Source organism: Pongo abelii, chromosome 10, assembly GCF_028885655.2.
Source record: "Pongo abelii isolate AG06213 chromosome 10, NHGRI_mPonAbe1-v2.0_pri, whole genome shotgun sequence".
In the NCBI taxonomy this organism is placed as follows: Eukaryota; Metazoa; Chordata; class Mammalia; order Primates; family Hominidae; genus Pongo; species Pongo abelii.
The window spans coordinates 37842501-37863719 of NC_071995.2; the positions used below are offsets into that span (position 1 = coordinate 37842501).

At 34.1% G+C, this 21219-nt stretch overlaps 1 protein-coding gene across 4 annotated transcripts in view; it reads left to right on the forward strand.

The window, feature by feature from the left end:
- The window catches only part of LRRK2 (leucine rich repeat kinase 2), a 144859-nt gene that overhangs the window by 8304 nt on the left and 115336 nt on the right, over positions 1-21219 (forward strand). For all 4 annotated transcript variants that reach the window (XR_008511898.2, XM_054527124.2, XM_054527122.2 and 1 more), the window contains exons 4-11: positions 2720-2808; positions 5040-5174; positions 7566-7700; positions 10202-10333; positions 16289-16408; positions 17692-17834; positions 17925-18004; positions 19375-19481. Coding sequence is in view for 3 of the 4 variants with exons in the window: in XM_054527124.2 (XP_054383099.1) it covers positions 2720-2808; positions 5040-5174; positions 7566-7700; positions 10202-10333; positions 16289-16408; positions 17692-17834; positions 17925-18004; positions 19375-19481 (941 nt within the window). In the remaining variant the exon portion in view is untranslated. The remainder of the gene's footprint in view (positions 1-2719; positions 2809-5039; positions 5175-7565; positions 7701-10201; positions 10334-16288; positions 16409-17691; positions 17835-17924; positions 18005-19374; positions 19482-21219) is intronic.

A 21219-nucleotide genomic window follows, 5' to 3' on the forward strand; every position in this document is an offset into this window, starting at 1 on the left:
TAGCAATTTTACCAGCTATGTTTTTGCAGTTTGCGGCATAATGGCTTCTTAGATGAGACTACTTCCTTAGCCATCATTAATTAAGAAAATATTTTCTCAAGAAGAGTGCGTTTCCAGGAAAATACATTTTGGATAGCTTTGTTTTTTGACAGTTAAAAAATATCTTCTAAGCTACACAGGAGGCTGAGACAGGAGAATCACTTGAACCTGGGAGGTGGAGGTTGCAGTGAGCGGAAGTTGCAGTGAGCCGAGATTGCACCACTGCACTCCAGCCTGGGTGACAGAGCGAGACTCTGTCTCAAAAACGAACAAACAAATAAACCTTTTGTCATTAACTTTAAATCTTTTTTATACCTAATGTGACTTTTCTTTATCACAGAAAAGGAAATTGTGAGTATTTTTTGGCTTCCAATGGTATGTGGTTTATGAAAATTTAATTTATGAAAAATTTTTAGGTGTTTGTATTGCTGATCAGTATCAAGTAGTGCTATAAATTTAGACAAATTAGAGCTATGTGTTTGTCCATAAGTGAACATATCTGTGCTTATACATTTTCCCCTCTTTGACAAATGTGTTGCTCTTCTTGTTTTCAGTACATAAAGGGTGTGTTTTGGAAAGAGCATATTTACAATTAATTGGAGTTCTCGTCTTCAATCTAATCTCTGTAATTCTATGTGTCAGTTCTAAAGCATACAGCACTTGATGAGGAATTACTCAAAATATACCAGTAATTAGGAATTGTAACTTTAAGTGTCCCTTGGTTTGGTTGAGAATTTCCAGGAAGTCCAAAGATGAGCCAGTCTATAACCTCAGGGAGTGTTTGGGAGACTCATCTAGTCATATTCCTGTACAAACCAACTGTTCAAATTAAATTACATAAATGTTTATATAGGAAATTTCATTCACTCACTCACTTACTCATTCACTCACTTTGTTCACCCAGTCATTCATCTTCCATTCACTGAATGTTTTTGAAGCCCGTCCTCTAGGCCAGAAACCATGCAGTTGTGAAGAAGATAGACACACTGCTGTCTCCAGTGGAGTGTATTAGATCACTCCCAGCAAAAATTGATTGTAAAACAGATTTCTCTTTTTTCAAGGCCTTTTCCCTCCAAAGACTTACCAGTACTGAAGAAAAATTTCTTCCATGGTGATAAAGTCAGGAATTGTGGGAATGGTACAGGGAGAGGTAGGGGCAGGGTGATTAGGAGGAAGGCTGGCAGAGAATCGAAGACTGGCTTCATTCAGGTCCTCCAATTGCCAAATGGAGATTATGCAACGTTTCTTGAATACATACAAAGCTCTAGATGTGGCCAGCCGAGTCTTCTCCCAACAATGTAAAGCCAGACAATGCTTTGCAGGAATAGACTAGAGATTATATTTTGGGATTAATAACATAGGGATTAAAATCTTATCTTGAACTAACTAAACATTTGAACCACCTAAACATTATTGATATGCTAAGGTCACTTTTTTTTTTTCTTTAGACAGAGTCTTCTCTGTCGCCAGGCTAGAGTGCAGTGGCGTGATCTCGGCTCACTGTAACCTCTGCGTCCCGGGTTCAGGTGATTCTCCTGCCTCAGCCTCTCAAGAGGCTGGGACTGCAGGAGTACGCCACCACGCCCAGCTAATTTTTGTATTTTTAGTAGAGACAGGGTTTCATCATGTTGGCCAGGATGGTCTTGATCTATTGACCTCATGATCCGCCTGCCTTGGCGTCCCAAAGTGCTGAGATTACAGGTGTGAGCCACCGCTACCGGCCCACCACTTTTTCATATATCATTAATTTCTCTTTTAAAAACAGTAGCAATCAATAATTTAAATATTCAAATGAATTCTTAATTTATATACACAAACTATTATATCTCTTTATTATATCTCTCTGTATTTTAATATATCAACGTGTCTAAGATAATTTATAAATTTACATCATATATAAAAATGGGTTTGCTCTCGATGTATATAAGGCTTCATAATATTTTGAATATGGAGTTGGGAGAAAATAGTGAATCTGAATATTTGAATTTGAATATTTATTGGAAAATAAGTAGTGCTTTGAACTTTTTAAATGAGACACATAATAGTTCCCTGTTGATTTTTTTTTGTTTTTTTAACTTTATTAAAGTATAGTTGACAATTAAAAATTGTTTATATTTAAGGTATACAATTGATGATTTGATATATGTGTACATTGTGAAATATTCACCACAATCAAGCTAATTAACATTCCCTGCTAGTTTTTATAAGCCTGGTTCAGGTTTGTAGAAAGAAACAAACACTCATGGCCAGGCACGGTGGCTCACACCTATAATCCCAGACTTTGGGAGGCCGAGGCAGGAGGATCACTTGATCCCAGAAGTTTAGACCAGCCTAGGCAACATAGCAAACCCTGTCTCTCCAAAAAAGAATGAAAAAATTAGCCGGGTGTGGTGGCATGTACCTGTATCCCTAGCAACTCAGGAGGCTGAGGCAGGAGGATTGCTCACTTGAGCCCAGGAGTTTGAGGTTTCAGTGAGCTATGATTGCACCATTGCATTCCAGCCTGGGTGACACAGCAAGACCCTGTCTCTAAAAGCAGGCAACAAAAACACATGAGCTTCACTATAGGGAATTAAATACAATGAGAGTAATAAAAAATAGGTGAGCAAAAAAAATGCAAATAAGCAAACTTCTGAGTATGATATTTCATTCTTATCTTGATTTCTGTTTTTAACTCCAGATTGATTCTTAAAATGCTAACAGTTCATAATGCCAGTGTAAACTTGTCAGTGATTGGACTGAAGACCTTAGATCTCCTCCTAACTTCAGGTAATATGTGTATATGTTTTTCGTGTTGATTCAAATTAAAAAAAAATTGATACCATTAATTAAATGTGTGTTTTTCTTTTTTAAAGATCAGGATTAGGGTAGCTTGATTTAAATGTCCTAAAATTGCATCTGTTTTTAGACCTAGTGATAGGACAGCCATAATGTAATCTAAATATCAGTTATTTCCAAAATTCTTTCTGTTTCCATCTCTTCTCCTTATCTCTTTTCTCTATACTTTGCCTCTCAAAAATCTCATTCAATACCTTGGTTTTAAACATTACCTTATATATTATCCCCAAATCTCTGTTTGTAGTCCGATGTTTGCTCCCAAAATCTGGACCCACATCTCATATTCCCCCTAGGTTAGTGGTCATTCATGCCCTTGCCATTATTACTTCTTTCTCCATATATATCTTTAATAAATTTTCTATAATATATGTTCTGGAGTATGCCATAATGGTTACATTTTGAAAATACATAGGATTACTTCTTGAGTATTTGCTAGATGCCAGGCTTCACAAGTAAAATGCTTCACATGCTTTTAAACACCTAAACCTGAAAACACCCCTTGAGATAGGGATTTTTATCTCAGTTTTCTAAGTGAGAAACACTGAAGTGCAGAGACGTTGCTTTGGCCACTAAGAGGTAGAAACAGGGTCTGATTCTCCATGTCAGGTTCCTTCCCTGAGAAAACTTTGGCCTGGAAGATAACAGACCTGAAGACAAAAAATCTTGAAATGATGCAACAGTTGTGGGCATTGCTATGCTGGACACTGGCTATTATATAAGGTTCTAAGAAGAAAGGCTGCTCACAGGGAGCCAATCTTGAAGGGCTGGGAGGAGTTTCCTTCCATGTAGGGGAGGGCTTTTTAGGTTGAGAGAAGTATGGGTGCAGAGGCCTTGGAGGATAGCATGAGAGAGGCTGGACATGTGATCGGGAAGGTTTGAATTGTCCTCATCAGTCCTGCTAAGAGATGTAAAGACCATGCTGGAGAAAGAGGAAGATGAGAATATGAGGGAAAAACAAGAAGGTACTCAACATTTCACTACAGCTTTTTATGACCATGTTGTATGGCATGCACTAACAGTCTTAACCATGATTTAATTTAACCTCACCCTTGGGAGGTATTTTTTTTGTTTGTTTGACGGAGATTCATTCTCCATTTGGCGATGGACAGGAAGATGAGGGTTTATTAATATGAAAAATCTCCCAACACTGGAATATATTAAAGTTAGCCTCATACAGACTACTACTCCTATTCCAGTATTGTTATTTTTATTGACAGAATAGATGCTGTTTGTGTTATGTTTTGGATTATGATAGGAGATGTTTGGTATAGTAAAAGGCAAGAGTATGACATGCAGTTAGTCCAAGTACAAAGAGATACCAAAAAAAAATGTTTAGTGAGGAGCAGAGTTTAGCATATTTGGAGTGAAGACAATGTGCAGAAGGAAAGGGGCTGATGAGATACATGTACTATAATCAGTTGTGTGAAGGGTCTTGTTTTTCATGCTAAGGATCATGAGAAGATCTTAGTAGATTCCAGCAAGGGATTTGCAAGACCACATTTGTGTTTTAGAAATATAATGCAGGCGATAAACTAGTTGGGTAGAAATTGGGGCCTGTAGAGCAATTAAGCAACTGTTTTTGCATTCTAGATGAGAATGCAAAACACAATAGGAATGAAGGTGCCTTGTTCAAAAGGAGTTTTGTTCAAAAGGAATCTTCAAGATGTGTAGGAGATATACTTAAAGGACTTCGTAATGAATTGATTTGTTGCTTGGATAGAGAATGAGAAGAGAAAGGAGGGTGGAAGAAGGAAGATGACTCAGGAGTTTCTCTTGGGTAGCTATTGGATTATGGTATCATTGATGAAGACAGGGAACAGGAGTAGGCCAGGTTTGGGGTACCTGTGGAATATTCAGATGTTGTCTAAGAGGCATAAGAATGTATTTCAGATGTTTGGGGCAAGTTGTCTAGGCTAGAAGTACTGATTGAGACTCATGAAATTATAGTAAAGTGAACTGGGAGTTTATCTCATTTATAAAGATCTAGAGCTTGATAAGTCTAACATCTAGGGCAGTTAAGTGGTTTATCAATAAACAAACAAGAAAACCATGGGTCTACAAACCATTCACAGTCTTCATGTAAAAATTAATTTATGTAAAAATTAACACATTAAATGTTAAAGCAGCTGTTTACTCAGAGGATATTATTCTCTTTAAAATAGGTAAAATCACCTTGCTGATATTGGATGAAGAAAGTGATATTTTCCTGTTAATTTTTGATGCCATGCACTCATTTCCAGCCAATGATGAAGTCCAGAAACTTGGATGCAAAGCTTTACATGTGCTGTTTGAGAGAGGTATTTTAAAATGTCAAATTCCTTAAAGTATATATAAGAAAAAAAGGCTTATACTGGGAAAAGTAGAACACAGTTATAATAAGAAGAAGGTTTCTAAAATCCTACTATTTATTAAGAAGTGGGAGTTGTCTGTCAAGGGTGAGGAATGGGGTTAATTCAGAAGTATTGCTTGTTTTGGTGGAGTGAATTTCATTCATGGGTTATAAATCATGCCACTGGAGTAGACTTTCTTCAATTGCTTAACAAGGCATAAGGTTTACTTTGAAAACTGGATGTGTGGGTGCTATGAAAGAAAAAATAAAACTGTGAAGCCAAGCATAGGTTACATCGGGATTATGATGTTGAGTCATCACCAGAAATCTTAGAAATTGCTAAACGCTCTGCATAAAGAGCCTGGAGGTTTACAAAGTGTCCTTCAGGAAAAAGACTAATATGCATTTCATAGCCTGGCCCTGAGATTGATAACTGAGATTATTATGTAATTTTAGAGTTGGTTGGAGTCCTTGTTTAGTCTTTCTATTGACCTTAGGAGGAAATGAGTCACAGCAGTGAAGTGAGCATCCTGCCTGAGGACACAGAGCTTGTGACAGTACAGTTCAATTAGCAATTATTTTGAGAGCCCCTTTTGTATCATTATGAGAGCCAACTGTGCTAGGGGTTTAGATAAGAATGATTTATGTGGGCCCTGTGTCAGTTATCAGTTTACCGGTCTAATTTCTTGCAGTTCCCAGAATGGGACAGATCACCTGATAACTGTTGAATTCCCTGTCTCCTCCCAGAAGGATTTTAAACAGCTTATAGATAATTATAATACACAAGAGTAAACAAAATGGATGAGAAAATGGGTGAAGGGACAATCATATAAAGCTAGATTAAGTTTACTGTGTTCTTAAGGTCCTGCATATTTACAAATGGGTGGGCCAGAAATTTTTCTGTTTGCTTCCTATCTGACAAAGAAAAGAGGTAAATATCAGTGGTTACAAAGTTCCTTAAGATAAAAGTAAACCTATTATTCAGGAGAAGCAGTTGGTCTCATGGGAGATCTGAGAAACATCTTCCCATGGGTTTTCCTGGATAAGACAATAAAGGACATACATTTTGCAAGGAATACAAAGTGTATTGCAGCGAGAATGACTCTGTCAAAAGTCAGAATAGCACGGGCCTGGTACCCAGCTCTTTGATAAACATACACCATGAAGTAGAAGATAGTTTACAGTGAGTACGGAATTCCTTCAGGCTGTCATGTATAAATGTTCTATCTTGCAACTAAGCTTTTGATGACGATTAGGATAAAGTTTGAAGTTCTATTGTCTTGCAGGGTCTGTAATCTTCTGTGTGGAAGTTTAGGGGCACATTCTTCTTCCTGGAAGGAGGGCTAACATCACTTTATCACCATCGTTGTTTAGTCCATCTAAGACACTGGAGGTAGACCATGGAATGTTAAAAAGAAGAATGTTACTCAATAGAAAAACCATCAGTGCTGAGAGGGTTATGACTATAAATGTAGAGTAGAAAAATTTCTGGTTTTTCCAGGAGTATCAAGTTCTCCAGGACTCAGGGGCGACTATAAAGTTAATTTTCAAAATTTGAAAGTGTGCTGTGGAAACTAGACCATAAAGTGAGAAAGTTCCATGATATTCTTTACTTGTTAGGAAAACTTAACTGATTTCACATTATATTATAGGGACACTCTGGCATAAAATTAAAAAAAATTAATGTTGATCACTTAGAGTGCTGTGTTTTCTAACATATTTTTGGTGCCATTCTCAAGCTAGATAAACTATAATTTTATACATGTATTTCAGGTTACTGCCCAATAACAATGACTCCAAATGGAACTTACTGGCTTGATCAAATGACTTTAATTGTGAAAATTAATGATTTATATTTTTGCTGTCTGATGGAAAACCACGAAGACAGAGTATTTTAAAGTCTGATTACTTGCCATTTGCTCAAGTTGACAACTCTTGAACTGAAACATTTAGCCGAGCTGCCCTTCAGCAGCCTACCATTAATGCCTCCCTTTTAAATACTGCAATATGTCCAGTTCCAGTTGGCCATCTTTATTAGTCACTGTCAGTTTTCTCTAGAATTTCCCAAATGAAATTGTAAATAATTTTGTTTTTCTGAGAACTGCTTGCTGACTAGCACTTTTACATTTCAAAACATGGAGTACCTAACATAGGCCAAAACAAAATTATTTTAATCTCCGTAGCTTGTTTTCTCATTATAACATTCTTAGGAAGGGCTGCTTCACAGAAATATATTTTTTATTTAAGGAGATTACACTTGATGTATCTCACACAACTATCATGAATATTGTAATTTTTGAATAATTAAACTTTTATATCCTCTTTAAGCTTATTCAGTATTTTGTCTTTCATTTTTCAGTCTCAGAGGAGCAACTGACTGAATTTGTTGAGAACAAAGATTATATGATATTGTTAAGTGCGTTAACAAATTTTAAAGATGAAGAGGAAATTGTGCTTCATGTGCTGCATTGTTTACATTCCCTAGCGATTCCTTGTAAGTAGCATATAAATGTTATTTATTTTTTGTATCTGAAAAATTACAATATATCTCATTCTAAGTATATTTTAACAATATTTTTATTATTTAGAAACTTGTGGATGCTCAACCCATTCATTCATTTATTCATTTAATTAATTTACATTCACTGACATTATACTGAAGTTGGCTGTGGGCTTGGTGCCGGAGAAACAATCGTGGAAAATACAAATGTGTTCCTTACCCTTTCAGAGTGTAGTACAATGGGGGACACAGATAAGTACAGAGGTGATTACAGTGGCGGAAGTGATGGCAGATGGCAGAAGTACCTAGAGTTAGGAGAACAAATAGGAAGTGAGGCAATGTCTCTTAGCAAAGATTTAATAAGTAGAGCTTCCTGTGCACGAAGGAGTGAGCTGAAGTGAGAATGCAGGCAAAGTGGCCCAGGCAGTGGGCATGGTTAATGTAAAGATGCTGGAGCAAGAGAGAGCAGACTGCTTTCAAGAAGACAAAAGTAGCTCAGTAAAGGTGTGGGGTGATGAGTGTGCATGCATGCATGTGTGTGTGCCACTGTGCATGCACATCCCCAAATATCCTATCCGTTTGTGTTTCATTGACAGAGGCAAGGGAGAGCTTGATAAGAGGCCGTGAATGAGGCCAGAGACATGGAGTGGAGAGCATGAAGGGCCTAAAAAGCCACATGAAAGGAGTTTGAATTTTACTGTGACTCTTGATTAGCATTTTAATGATGCTTTGAAATTTAGCCACATTTTTCACCAAAAATATTAATCAGAAGAAATTAATTTGATGTGTATGCTACCAATGATTGCTATTAGGCTAAAATAATCGGTCATATTCTGTTTTGTTTTGTATTAATGTTTCATATTCTGTTTTGTTTTGTAAGTGCCCATTAACACTTTGTATTTCATGTATTACTTGTGTGGGTTTGTACAAGATATACCTATGCATTTATCTAGTGATATTTTCATCCTCACACATGTGAAGTTTTGAGGATTAGAGTTAAACAATGTAGAGTAGTACCTCGTATGTAATAAGTGTTCTAAAATCACTGACAGGATTATTAGACAATATGTATTTTATATGTGTGTTGTATACTATATGTAATTGCATTTATGGCTTCAGATATGGAAATCACTGTGTCAGTCTGAAGGTGTGAGCCTTCAGTCTAGGCAGAGTAAAAACCCAATGCCCTTGTGAAAAAATGCCTTTTTTTGGTGATGTTTATAAAATCACAACATTTTCTTATCCACAGGAAATTAAACACTGGAAAGTGGGTGGGGCTGAACAATAATAGAGAAAGGCCATGCTTTCACATTTCTCTGAGTCATCACTGCCAACAAACTGAATATATTTTTCATTATACTTTTCCTTGGCTATATTTATTCATTTATTTATTTATTTTGGGCTGGTGGTTTTTGGAATCCATTGTTTTCCACCCACATCTGACATAACTCCAGTAAAAATGTGTTGATTCAAATGCAAAAGTCAAAGAAAGTAGCAGCTAAAAATTAAGAAATCAAAAGTTTTTAAAACACTAATTCTAACTGAAAAACATTTGCTTTTCAGTCTTTAAGTCTATTGTTCTGAGTCAAAGTAGTTCATTTCCTTACGTTATTAATTTTTTTCTATGTTTAAGCATTATAATATACTTTTTGTGAAAACAGTTGATTAGTTTTGGCTGTGCCAAAACAGATACTAAAATGTTTTGCAAACAGCTTTTTTTTTTTTTTAAAAAAAAAAGAACAGTTAACATTTGATGCAGAGATATACATATTTTCTTCATGTAGGTTCACACCTCACTCCCTTTATTGATTAATTGCTTTTTCTGGTAAAGTCTTTCTTTCCTTTCTGTTTCACCTGTGTTTGTCCATAAGACTTATAATTTAATATTATGCCTCCCCTCTTTCCTTCTCCCATCTTTTCTTCCATCTATTTTGGAGCCTTCAGGAAGCTTGATTTTGCTGCCTTGTACATTGGTTGCCCTTCTGGAATAGAGGAAACAGGTCATAGCTGATTTTAACTGTTCTATCTGGTGACATATTCTTGATTTTCTTTCTTTTGGTTATGGAAAAAAAACAATGCAAAAGTCATTCTCCAATGGGGTTAGCCTCATTAAGAAATAGACCCTCCAATTTATTTATTTGAAAACTTATGACCAATACATTACATTTCCAGACTTTCATTTTCAGTACTTTTCATTTCATTTTCAGTGCTAAAAGTACTCTGAATTTTTCCTTTTTTTGATCTTAAGGCTTTAAGCCAAGAAACAGGAATAAAGTATATTTTCCTTAATGCCAAAGATCAGTCCTACACCCCATTATGTTATCAATGAACAGCACAGTATTTTTTACAGCTACTTAACAGAACATGATGTTTAAATTTGGAAATGCAGTCATTATGCTGCCATCTATTTACAGTCTATATAAGATGTCTTTGTATGCATATTTGAAAGGAGAACATGGTTACCTTATTGATAATTATGATCTCTTTAAATTCAGGCAATAATGTGGAAGTCCTCATGAGTGGCAATGTCAGGTGTTATAATATTGTGGTGGAAGCTATGAAAGCATTCCCTATCAGTGAAAAAATTCAAGAAGTGAGTTGCTGTTTGCTCCATAGGCTTACATTAGGTGAGTTTCTTAGTTAATATGTCGTCACACTCTGTATGATATACATATATATATAAAAAATATATATGTTGCATAATGATGGATAAGTAGCATATTGACATACTTTGAATGAAAATATTGTAAAATCCCAGAAAAAATAAATTAAAACAAAAAGAAAATACTGTAAATTACCAAACTGTTCTGCTATGCTTAGATGGACTTTTAAAAGGGGTGTCAAAAATAGATGTGTAGAATGTAAAAGAAGTATTATCTTAATCTTATTTTTATAGACATAGTTCTATAGATGAGTTTTTTTACTGTTGAGGCTATATTTAAAATATAATTATGTAAGAATTGATACATACAAAAATATGCATAACATATACAATATAAAGCGTAATGCAAATAACTCACTATCCAACTTAAATATTGTACATTCCCAGTGGGGGAAGCTACCCTGGGCTTCTTCCTTCCCTTGCTTTCTCTATAGAGGTTAACACTATCCAGAATTTTGTGTTTACAAATCTTTTCTTTATAAATATGATTTACTACATTTTCATGTTTCTCTAAGCAAAATTGTTAATGTTTGCCTGCTTTTGCTTCATCAAAATGTAATCATACTGTATGTTGTCTTCTGCAATTTTCAAATATCAGTGCTATGATTATAAGAATCAGAAATATTTTTGCATGTGGTTGCATGTAGTATCTATTATTTGGAAATACCACAATTTATTTTTCCATTTTCTATCCATGGACATTTGGATTCTTTCTTGTTTTATGCTACTACTATCTGTGTTAAAGGAGATAACTGCTCTAACAGACCATTTCTTTACATTATTAATTTTTTTTCTAAATTTAAACATTATAATATACTTTTTGTAAAAACAGTTGATTAGTTTTGGCTGTGCCAAAACAGATACAAAATGTTTTGCAAACAGCCTTTTTTTAAAAAAGAAAAAAAAGAACAGTTAACGTTTGATGCAGAGATATACATATTTTCTCCATATTATAAATAAGGGTTAATATTTTGAAAAATATTTATTTGCCATTGATATGTCCTTCTTTGTGAAATACGCAATCTGTCATTTATCAATATTGTTCACAGGATGGTCTGTCTTTTTAAAATCGATTCATAGATTCTGGATAATAATGTTTTGGTGGTAGGTTATATGTATTGAAAATACCTTCCCTTGCCTTGTAGCATGTCTTTTCACCATCTTTATGGTGGCTTTTGTGATATAGTTAAATTTAATAATCAGTTCCTTTGTGATTTACTCCTTTTTATGTATCTTGTTTAAGAAATCTTAATCTGTCCTTTCTCTAAGATAATAAATATATTGTATATTTTATTCCAAATCTTTCTCATTTGTTAAACTGTTGCAGTTTGTTTATGTAAAGAACCCAATTCTCCCTCTTTTTTTTCAGTGTGGAGAGCTAGTTACCATCACAGCACAATTTATTAGAGGTTCACCTGTTTCCCAGTCGTGTGGTATATATACATGTAAACATATATATTTATGTTTCTGTCCTTGGTGTTCTGTTGCATTAATCTAATTTGTCTGAATCAATATAACACTATTTAAATTAATAGTTCTGTGAGTCCTGATATCTAAAAAGCTAATAGGTCAAGTCACCATACATTCTTTTTTAGGCACAGCTTGCCTTTTTTCTTTGGCCTTTACTATTCCTTATAAATTTCAGGATTAACGTGTCCAGTTCCTTGGAAAACACTGTTGAGATTTTGACTGGAATTGCACAAAATATGTGGATCATTTTAAGAAGAACTGACATCTTTACATTATAATTTCTTCTATACATGTCTTGCACATCTTAGTTTTTGCTACGTATCTTATTTTTTATTATTATTGTAAATGGTATTTCTTTTTAAATCATATTTTTGAACTGTGTTTTCATAAAGAAATGCAAATGATTTTCTGTATATTGAACTAACCTACCTTTCTAAACTCTTCTGTTAATTCTGACAATTTCTTTCTAAATGCTCTTAAGTTCTCTACATAGCAATTATATAATTTGTAAATAATGACAGTCTGAGTTCTTCCTTTCTGCTTCTTATATTCTTTATTTCATTTCCTTGTCTTCTTACATGAGCCAGAATTATTAATATAGTGTTAAATAGAATCATTGATACTAGACATCCTTGTTTTGCTCTGTTTCCTGATTTTACACAGAATATTTTTAGTATTCTCCCATCCAAAATAATGCATCTTACAAGGGTTTAAATTTTTTAAAAGAATTTTGTTAAGAAATTTTATTTTATTTCTTCTTTGCTTTTATTTTTACAATGTGGGCTTTTAAATGTTTGCTTTTATTTTTACAATGTGGGTTTAAAAATATTAAAATATTTAATTTTATCAAATATACTTAAAATGTAGTAGGTCTTTTTTTTCCTTTTCATTATGTTAATATGAAGAAATACATCTACAGGTTTTCTAATGCTAAGCTACTTTGCACTTCCTGATAAATTTAACTTGGTCATTTATTAGATTTTTAAAAACACTTCTAAAAAATCTTCTCTGTTTATTTTCACGTATACCAGGTGAGTTTTGGCAGCCTCTTGTTTTTTCTTTTTTACCCTTTCTTTTTTGTTAAAAAATCCTTTTATTTATTTAATGATTAATACATGGCTATTTTGTGTTTTGTATCTGATGACTATGTATAAAGTTCTGGGGAGTCTAAACCAACTGATTCTAGGCTGACTGCCTGTCAGTTGCGGAGTCTTGTTTTCTTGTATGGTTGTGAGTTTCTCTTTGATTGAGCATCCTGAGGACTTAAATTAAAGATGCTCTTTCAGAGGTGTTTGCCAGGAGTCAGAGCACAGGACTGACCTGGTAGCAGTTTAGGATATGATCCCAGGCTTAATATGGGAGACTCTGGTTGAGACCTTACCTTGCAGAGAGTCTGAAACTGGTTTGTTGAATGCAGCGCCAGGATTCATGCCTTCCCACAAGACTACTCTGGCGTTCAACTCACAGCTCTTGTTTCAGCTTCTTTTTGAACTCCCTGTGCCCCTCAACACACACCTTGGAAATTTCCTTGATAGTTTTGTGAGGACAACAGTGCGTTTAAAAGTGAGAGTGGTTGCTGAATAATAAGGAATGATCGTTAACTGTTGGACATTGATTCTGATGACATTTTCTCAAAAGGATAACCAGGAATATTTTGTACAAAATTAGGATTATTATAATAGGCATTTAGTTTTTCATTGTTACAAATTTTGGGGAAAATCATTAATCATTTGAAAAAACTAATTGACATGTCTCCATTGTAGCAACTTGTATTTTCACTTCTAGTTCATGATTATATCCCCTGTGTAATTTGGAAATTGATTTTAGCATTAGGAAATTTCCTAGTTTCAGTTAAAATGAATTTTTTGTAAGTTGAATTCTATTTTACATGCACAACTTTAGTTTGTTATTTCTTTGCTTGACAAGCATTTATTGAATGTTGTTATATGACTAAAACTGTAAGATGATAATGTTTTAATATTTTCACATTTCTTTCATAGTTTCCAAAGTGTATATATATACTCATATATTTCATGTATATGAATCTACTTATATACTGTATATAAAATATGTACATAAATATATATACATTGTATATAAATGTATATAAATATATATTTATACATGTATATAAATATACATACAAATGTATATAAATATATATTTATATAGAAATGTACATTATATACATTATATATACATATTTATATACAATGTATAAATAACGTATATAAATATACATATTTATATACAATGTATAAATAATGTATATATACATATTTATATACAATGTATGAATAATGTATATAAATATACATATTTATATACAATGTATATAAATATACATATTTATATACAATGTATATAAATATACATATTTATATACAATGTATATAAATATACATATTTATATACAAAGTATATTTATATACAAATATAAATATATACATATATATATATTTTTTGGATCCGTACAACTATCTTGGGAGATGGGATATTGTTATTATTTCCACATTTACAGATGAGGTCCTGTGGTTCATCAATCTTTGTGTTTTATTCAAGATTATGTAAGCAGTAAGGGGTGAAATCAGGCTGAGAACCCAAATTTCTTCATCCCTAAACAAAATATTTCTTCTAAACATGGTATCCATTTACTAGTTTATCTCTATTAGGTGACCCTTTATTCATTATTTTTCATGAGAAGGTTGTAGTTGTACAAACTGGCTGATATCTGATAATGTTTTAATCTAATTCAAAGTCGATTTCTTAAATCCAGGTGTTAGAGTAGCACACTACTGCACAATTCTCTGTTTCATGTTTTACAATTTACCACAGTCAAGTTACAACTTGCACATGTTACATTAAAATGTAAGTTCACCTTAATTTTTTGAAATGAGCCAGAAGAAGTGGTTTTGTTTTTGTGATTAGGGAAATGCTACTTGACTGCCAAATTGTCTAGAACAGCACATTAAAGGTGCTTGATTTTATACTGTTAAAATTAAATAAACCATGGCAACTGTCATGTCATATGTAACTTTTGTATTGTTCTGTAACTTTTTTTGAAAATAAAAAGTGATCAAATTGATCTTCAGGTAAAGAATCTTTTTTCTCTTGTTTATCTCTTAGTGGATGATGATTTGTTCCATTTAATGAGTAGAGAATTTATTGTTGCTGTTATTGTTTCAAAAGTAGCTGAATAAAACTCAACTTTTTCTTCATAGTTAAAATTAAAACCTCAAGGAAATAAATATTTAACGTTTTGCCAAACTGTGTAATCTAATTATGGGCTTAATGCATTTAAAGGCTTTGTACAATTTGCTACGTATTTTCACACAAGTTACCTGAACATAAGTCCAATCTTCATGCTGTTTTCTGAGTCACACAGTGATTCAGTGACAGAACAGCTGTTGGAAGTGGTGTGGGTATAATAGGGAAAAGAGAGTGATGGGGACAACCCAAGTTTCGACAAGCTGGTAAAAGTAGAAGAAAATCTTTTTGAAAACACTAATGATCACTAATGGCTGTGGAGAATGTTTGCTTGGTGGGTGAATGTGGAAGAGGCAACAGCATGGGAAGGTGTTGGTAAAGGAGCTCCATACTTGCTTAAACTGCCTTTTGATTGTGAGGCCGTTGATGAATATTTAGTTTGGGCTTTAGGTTTTTTATGATACAGGATCTTTTCCATTTCTGGCTTTGTATCTCAGAGATCACTTAGTTACACTTATAGATGAATAGAAGTTTCAATTCTTTGTTTTAGAAAGAAGCTTGGTAACTGTTAGTGAGTTACAAATAAGCCAAATAGAAGAAGGTACATATTTCTGCAGTATCAGATAAAGTTTTTCCTCATAATGATTTAGAGTCTTGGATGTCATATTAATTCTTAGAAGAGTGGGTATAAAAAGGTATGGGACTTCTTCCCGGGGTGGGTTGGAGGTGGTGAAATATCTTTTTTTTTTTTTTTCTGAGATCATCATAGACAAGATCAAATAATGGTAAACATGCCAATGAATTTTCTAAGCACTATTCCTTTAAGTGAAAGAAGAGTGTTTCAGTAAAGTGATTTAATATCGGGTCTTCTAAAAAGATTTAAGAGTTTCATTTTTAAAAGGCAGAAAAATTAAGTTATTTTATACAATGAATATTTTCGTGCCATGTGTCACAGACATGACTTGAGAGGGAATCAGAGAACATGCAGTTAATACAACCCAAACTAGTATCATTATTTTTGCTCAATCACTTCCATTGTCTAAGTAAGATAATTAAAGGACAGCATAAAATAAAATTTCAAAACTTTACTCAATCATATTAAGCTATTTTAATTAAAGTAAATGTTTTAATGCCATTGAATATTCATCACTATTCAAAATTATTGATGTAAATAGTGTTATATGTTAAAGATAATTTAACCTCCATGGATGAGAATTCAGCTAACGTTTCACTTAACTTTTAGGTAATTTTTTCAATATCCTGGTATTAAATGAAGTCCATGAGTTTGTGGTGAAAGCTGTGCAGCAGTATCCAGAGAATGCAGCATTACAGATCTCAGCGCTCAGCTGTTTGGCCCTCCTCAGTAAGTAACTTCACTAAAAAGGGGATTCTTACAGAGGCATTTGACATCAAATATGAACATTGTAACAAGAGAATGGTATGTACAGATGGAAGCATTCAATGCCTTTTCTGTCCTGTGTAGCTCATTTTCCAGTAGAGGATACTTTCAAGGAATCTAACAGTTGTGACAAGTATACACATCTCAATGTAGAGTTTTGCTTTACATCATTCTTGATTTAGCTTTGTCATTAAACAGCTAATCTGTTTTAAAAAAATTTTTATTTGTGGCTGAGCATGGTGGCTCATGCCTGTAATCTCAGCACTTTGGGAGGCCGAGGCGAGTGGATCACAAGGTCAGGAGTTTAAGACCAGTCTGGCCAACATGGTGAAACCCCATCACTACCAAAAATATAAAAATTAGTTTCGCATGGTGGTGGCCACCTGTAATCCCAGCTGCTCGGGAGGCTGAGGCAGGAGAATCGCTTGAAACCGGAGGGTAGAGGTTGCAGTGAGCTGAGATTCTGCCACTGCACTCCAGCCTGGGTAACAAGAATGAAACTCCATCTCAAAAAAAATAATTTATTTGTATTTTAAGTTCTGGTGTACATGTGCAGGATGTGCAGGTTTTTTACATAGGTAGATGTGTGCCATGGTGGTTTGCTATACCTATTAACCCATCACCTAGGTATTAAGCCCAGCATGCATTAGCTATTTTTCCTAATGCTCTCCCTTCTCCAGTCCCACCCCCCAACAGGCCCCAGTGTATATTGTTCCTCTCCCTGTGTTCATGTGTTCTCATTGTTCAGCTCCCATTTATAAGTGAGAACATGCAGTGTGTGGTTTTCTCTTCATGTGTTAGTTATCTGAGGATAATGGTTTCCAGCTCCATCCATGTCCCTGCAAAGGACATGATATAATTCCTTTTTATGGATGCATAGTATTCCATGGTGTATATGTACCACATTTTCTTTATCCAGTCTATCATTGATGGGCATTTGGGTTGATTCCATGTCTTTGCTATTGTGAATAGTGCTGTGATGAACTAATCTTTTCAAATAATCCTCCTCTCGTCTATTAGGTTTTTTTTTTTGGAACCTTCTTCCTGATTTTATTATTTATCTGGATAGGATGGTAGTATTATGAGATGTATAATATATTAAAAATTATCTTTATAATTGACCAAGGCTTCTACTAAAGCACACCTCATTTTGTTGGTAATATTTCAAAATATGGACTTAGAGTTGGTCAAACTGTTAAGTAGATAATATATATAATGTTTTTATTTATTTTTCAATTTTTTTCAAGCTGAGACTATTTTCCTAAATCAAGATTTAGAGGAAAAGAATGAGAATCAAGAGAATGATGATGAGGGGGAAGAAGATAAATTGTTTTGGCTGGAAGCCTGTTACAAAGCATTAACGTGGCATAGAAAGAACAAGCACGTGCAGGTAGGACTCTCATAAATATTAGAGTTATTCAAAATTATGTTTTCCAATCATTTATATTTTGACAGATTTCTTTTTTCTCCCCTAATCCAGGAGGCCGCATGCTGGGCACTAAATAATCTCCTTATGTACCAAAACAGTTTACATGAGAAGATTGGAGATGAAGATGGCCAGTTAGTAGTTTTGATTTTATATGATAGAAAATTTCAGTTATATTTTAAATCCATACCTATAAAATACCTTAACCATAACTTTTATTGTTAGGAATATTTTTGATACAGGCACTTAGTTTTAGATGTTGCTGCAAAATAGTAGTAGGTATGTAGTATTTTGATCTCATTACCTTCAGGAGTTAGAAAAGGTAGAATGAGAGTTATTATTGAGAGATTTGGAATCAAGGGTCATTTGGTAATTCATAAATCATGGAGAAAGAATCTTTCTGTTTTCTGGCTGATGGTTTTAAAATGCCATATTAATTCATCTTGGGTGATAGAAATTGCAGAGCCATCTGTGATCTTTTCTTCTATGGTGACTAGCCAGCAGGTTGTCAATATCAGAAATTAGATTTGGTTAGAGAGCTTCCTATGATGAGTTCCCATCTGATGTGACAGAGTTGACCTGTCTTCGTTCGAGAGGGTTATTTGAAGCTGTCATCTCTGGATAACTCTTTCAATAGGAGTGCCATTCAAACATCATAAGACAGGCACTCTCTCCCAAAGATACAAGCTGTAGCAAGGAGTTTTGTGCATATCAGGTTTGTTTCATATCTATGAGCCTTTGTGTTTTATGGCAACTGATTGATTATACTTGTGCTATTTGCAATGGATATCCTCTGGGTTTTAAATTGTGAATGACTTATTTTGGAAACAAACAGTAGTATTCTTGGTCTGAAATCTTGACAGTCTATTTGTTTAATTATCTATTGCTGATAAGAAGGGAATTAATAACACAGATGCTACTTAATTAAATATTTTCATTTTGACAAGAAACAGTAATTCTTTTGAAAACTATGCTAAATTGGCATCTTAATAATTTCATGTTGAGCAAGGCTTTTGGAGATTAGGGTAAGGGAGATTCATGTTGCAGTTTATAAATTTCAGTTCATAGGGTATCTATTTTTCAATATCCATGAGATAACTTTAAAATAAATATATTATTAAAACAAAGAAAATATATGTATGTTGTACATCTTTAAAACCTACCTTGCTTCTTTACAATTTTCAATTTTTCCTCTCTTGTTTCCATTCTCTTCTTCTCCTCACTTTACCTTTTTCCTCAGCATCTCTTTACATATCTGCTGAGCTTTTTTATTTCTCTCTGCTGCATATTGGCTTTTGAAAAAGCATAAAAATACTAATTTGTTAGGATTTAATTAATTTGAGTCTCAAAAAATGAACTATAATTCACTCTTGTAAGTGGAGGTGGCATAAAATATTGTTTATATGCTCTTAATTGTTGTTAGAGATATTTGATAATGGCAAGTGAGAATTTAAGATAGTTATTTAAAAGCCTACTACTAACATTTTGTTTGAATTTTTGAAAGTTTCCCAGCTCATAGGGAAGTGATGCTCTCCATGCTGATGCATTCTTCATCAAAGGAAGTTTTCCAGGCATCTGCGAATGCATTGTCAACTCTCTTAGAACAAAATGGTAAGCAGTGGGCCGTATTTTCAAATAAAGGGACACACATTTTTGTGGTATTTTTGTGGTATTTTTAATTATAGAAGCTATATATTGTGAAAAATTTACATAATTTATAAAGCTATATATTGTGAAAGATATCTCTATGTGTAGAGCTGTATTGACATATGGATTACGAATATATAGGTAAAAGGATGAGGAATAAACATTTGTTGTATATTTTTCCGAACTTCTATGTGTAAACTCACACATGACATATACAAAATTTTAGGTATTTTGTAGAAATGGGATCATATTATACTCTTTTATAACCAAATTTTATTTATTCTCTTTTTTATGTTGATACATGTGTATTCTCACATTATCGTTTTATTTTTAATTTTTTAAATTTATTTTTGTTTTTAGATATGGTCTCACTCTGTCACCTAGGCTGGAGTGCAGTAGCATGATCATGGCTCACTACAAAGTCCTCAAACTTTTGGACTCAGGTGATCCTCCCACCTCAGCCTCCTGAGTAGCTGGGACTACAGGCATGCACTGCCATGCCTGGCTAATTTTTTGCAGAGATGGTGTTTTGCCATGTTGCCCAGGCTGGTCTCGAATTCCTGGGCTCAAGCAATCCATCTGCCTTGGCCTCCCAAGTGCTGGGATTACAGGCATGAACCACTGTGCCCGGCCCAAATTATCATTTTTAATAGCTGTGTAGTTTTTCAGTGCTTGCCTGTATTCTATTTTATGAACCAATTTCTTACTGATGAAGTTTTAGTTTGTGTCCAGTGGGATGTTTCTGGAACCCATAGTAAACACCAATGATCACTTTCCTCCTCTATTTTCCTTTATACATGGTTCCTATTATTTTATTGGGAAAATTTCATAGAAATGCAACTGGGTAGAGAGCTATTCACCACTTTAAAATCTGGTAAAATTGTCTATTATAAATTTTTGCACTATACTTTTTAAAAAAATGGTCCTTTACATGTAATTCTTATAAGTCTTATAGCTTTGTATAATTATGAAGAGAAAAATGGCTTGTATACCTTTAGAAAGACATGAGTTTTAAGATTATGGTTCAGGCCGCTCAAATTTCTTCCCCCATAAACAGGAATACTGCCAGAAATCCTTAGGTAAAAACTCATCATAAAGGCATTGGGACTTGGCAGCTTTTGCAGGACATTTTTAGAGGGCAAAAAATAGAGTAAAACACTGAAAGTCAGACCCAGAGACCAGTGTAAGCATCAGCTTAATAGAGAACCTGGGTAGGGTGGGAAAAAAAATAAAGCAGCCACCTCATGCATGTTTCTTTATATTATTATTGAAGTCAAATAAAGAGGAAAATATTTCTTCTTCCTCTTCCTCCTTTTTTATCTCGCCTCTCCAATGGCACTTTAATAAAACGCTTGGAGTGGCCAGGGCACTGACAGACAGACAGGGGCTGCTCTCAAGGATAATAAGCCAGAGTAAAAGGGGAAGGAGAGGGAATCGCTGTTCTCGAATCTCTCTTATTCCACTGTGCAGTTAAAGAGGTCTGGACAGGGATTTCACTCCTGAAAATGAGGACTGGACTTTGTGGCTTCTGTTGGGGCACCTTTAGAGTGGAGGTAGACTTTTACTATGTACAGACAACATTGTGTTGGTGACATCCTTTATAACCACCTGGAAATCTCCTTTGATATGCAAATCAAACAACCATAACTTTGTGAAATTTCGACTGCTTCCTATTGTGGTGTCTGAGGACTGGTTACGTTCA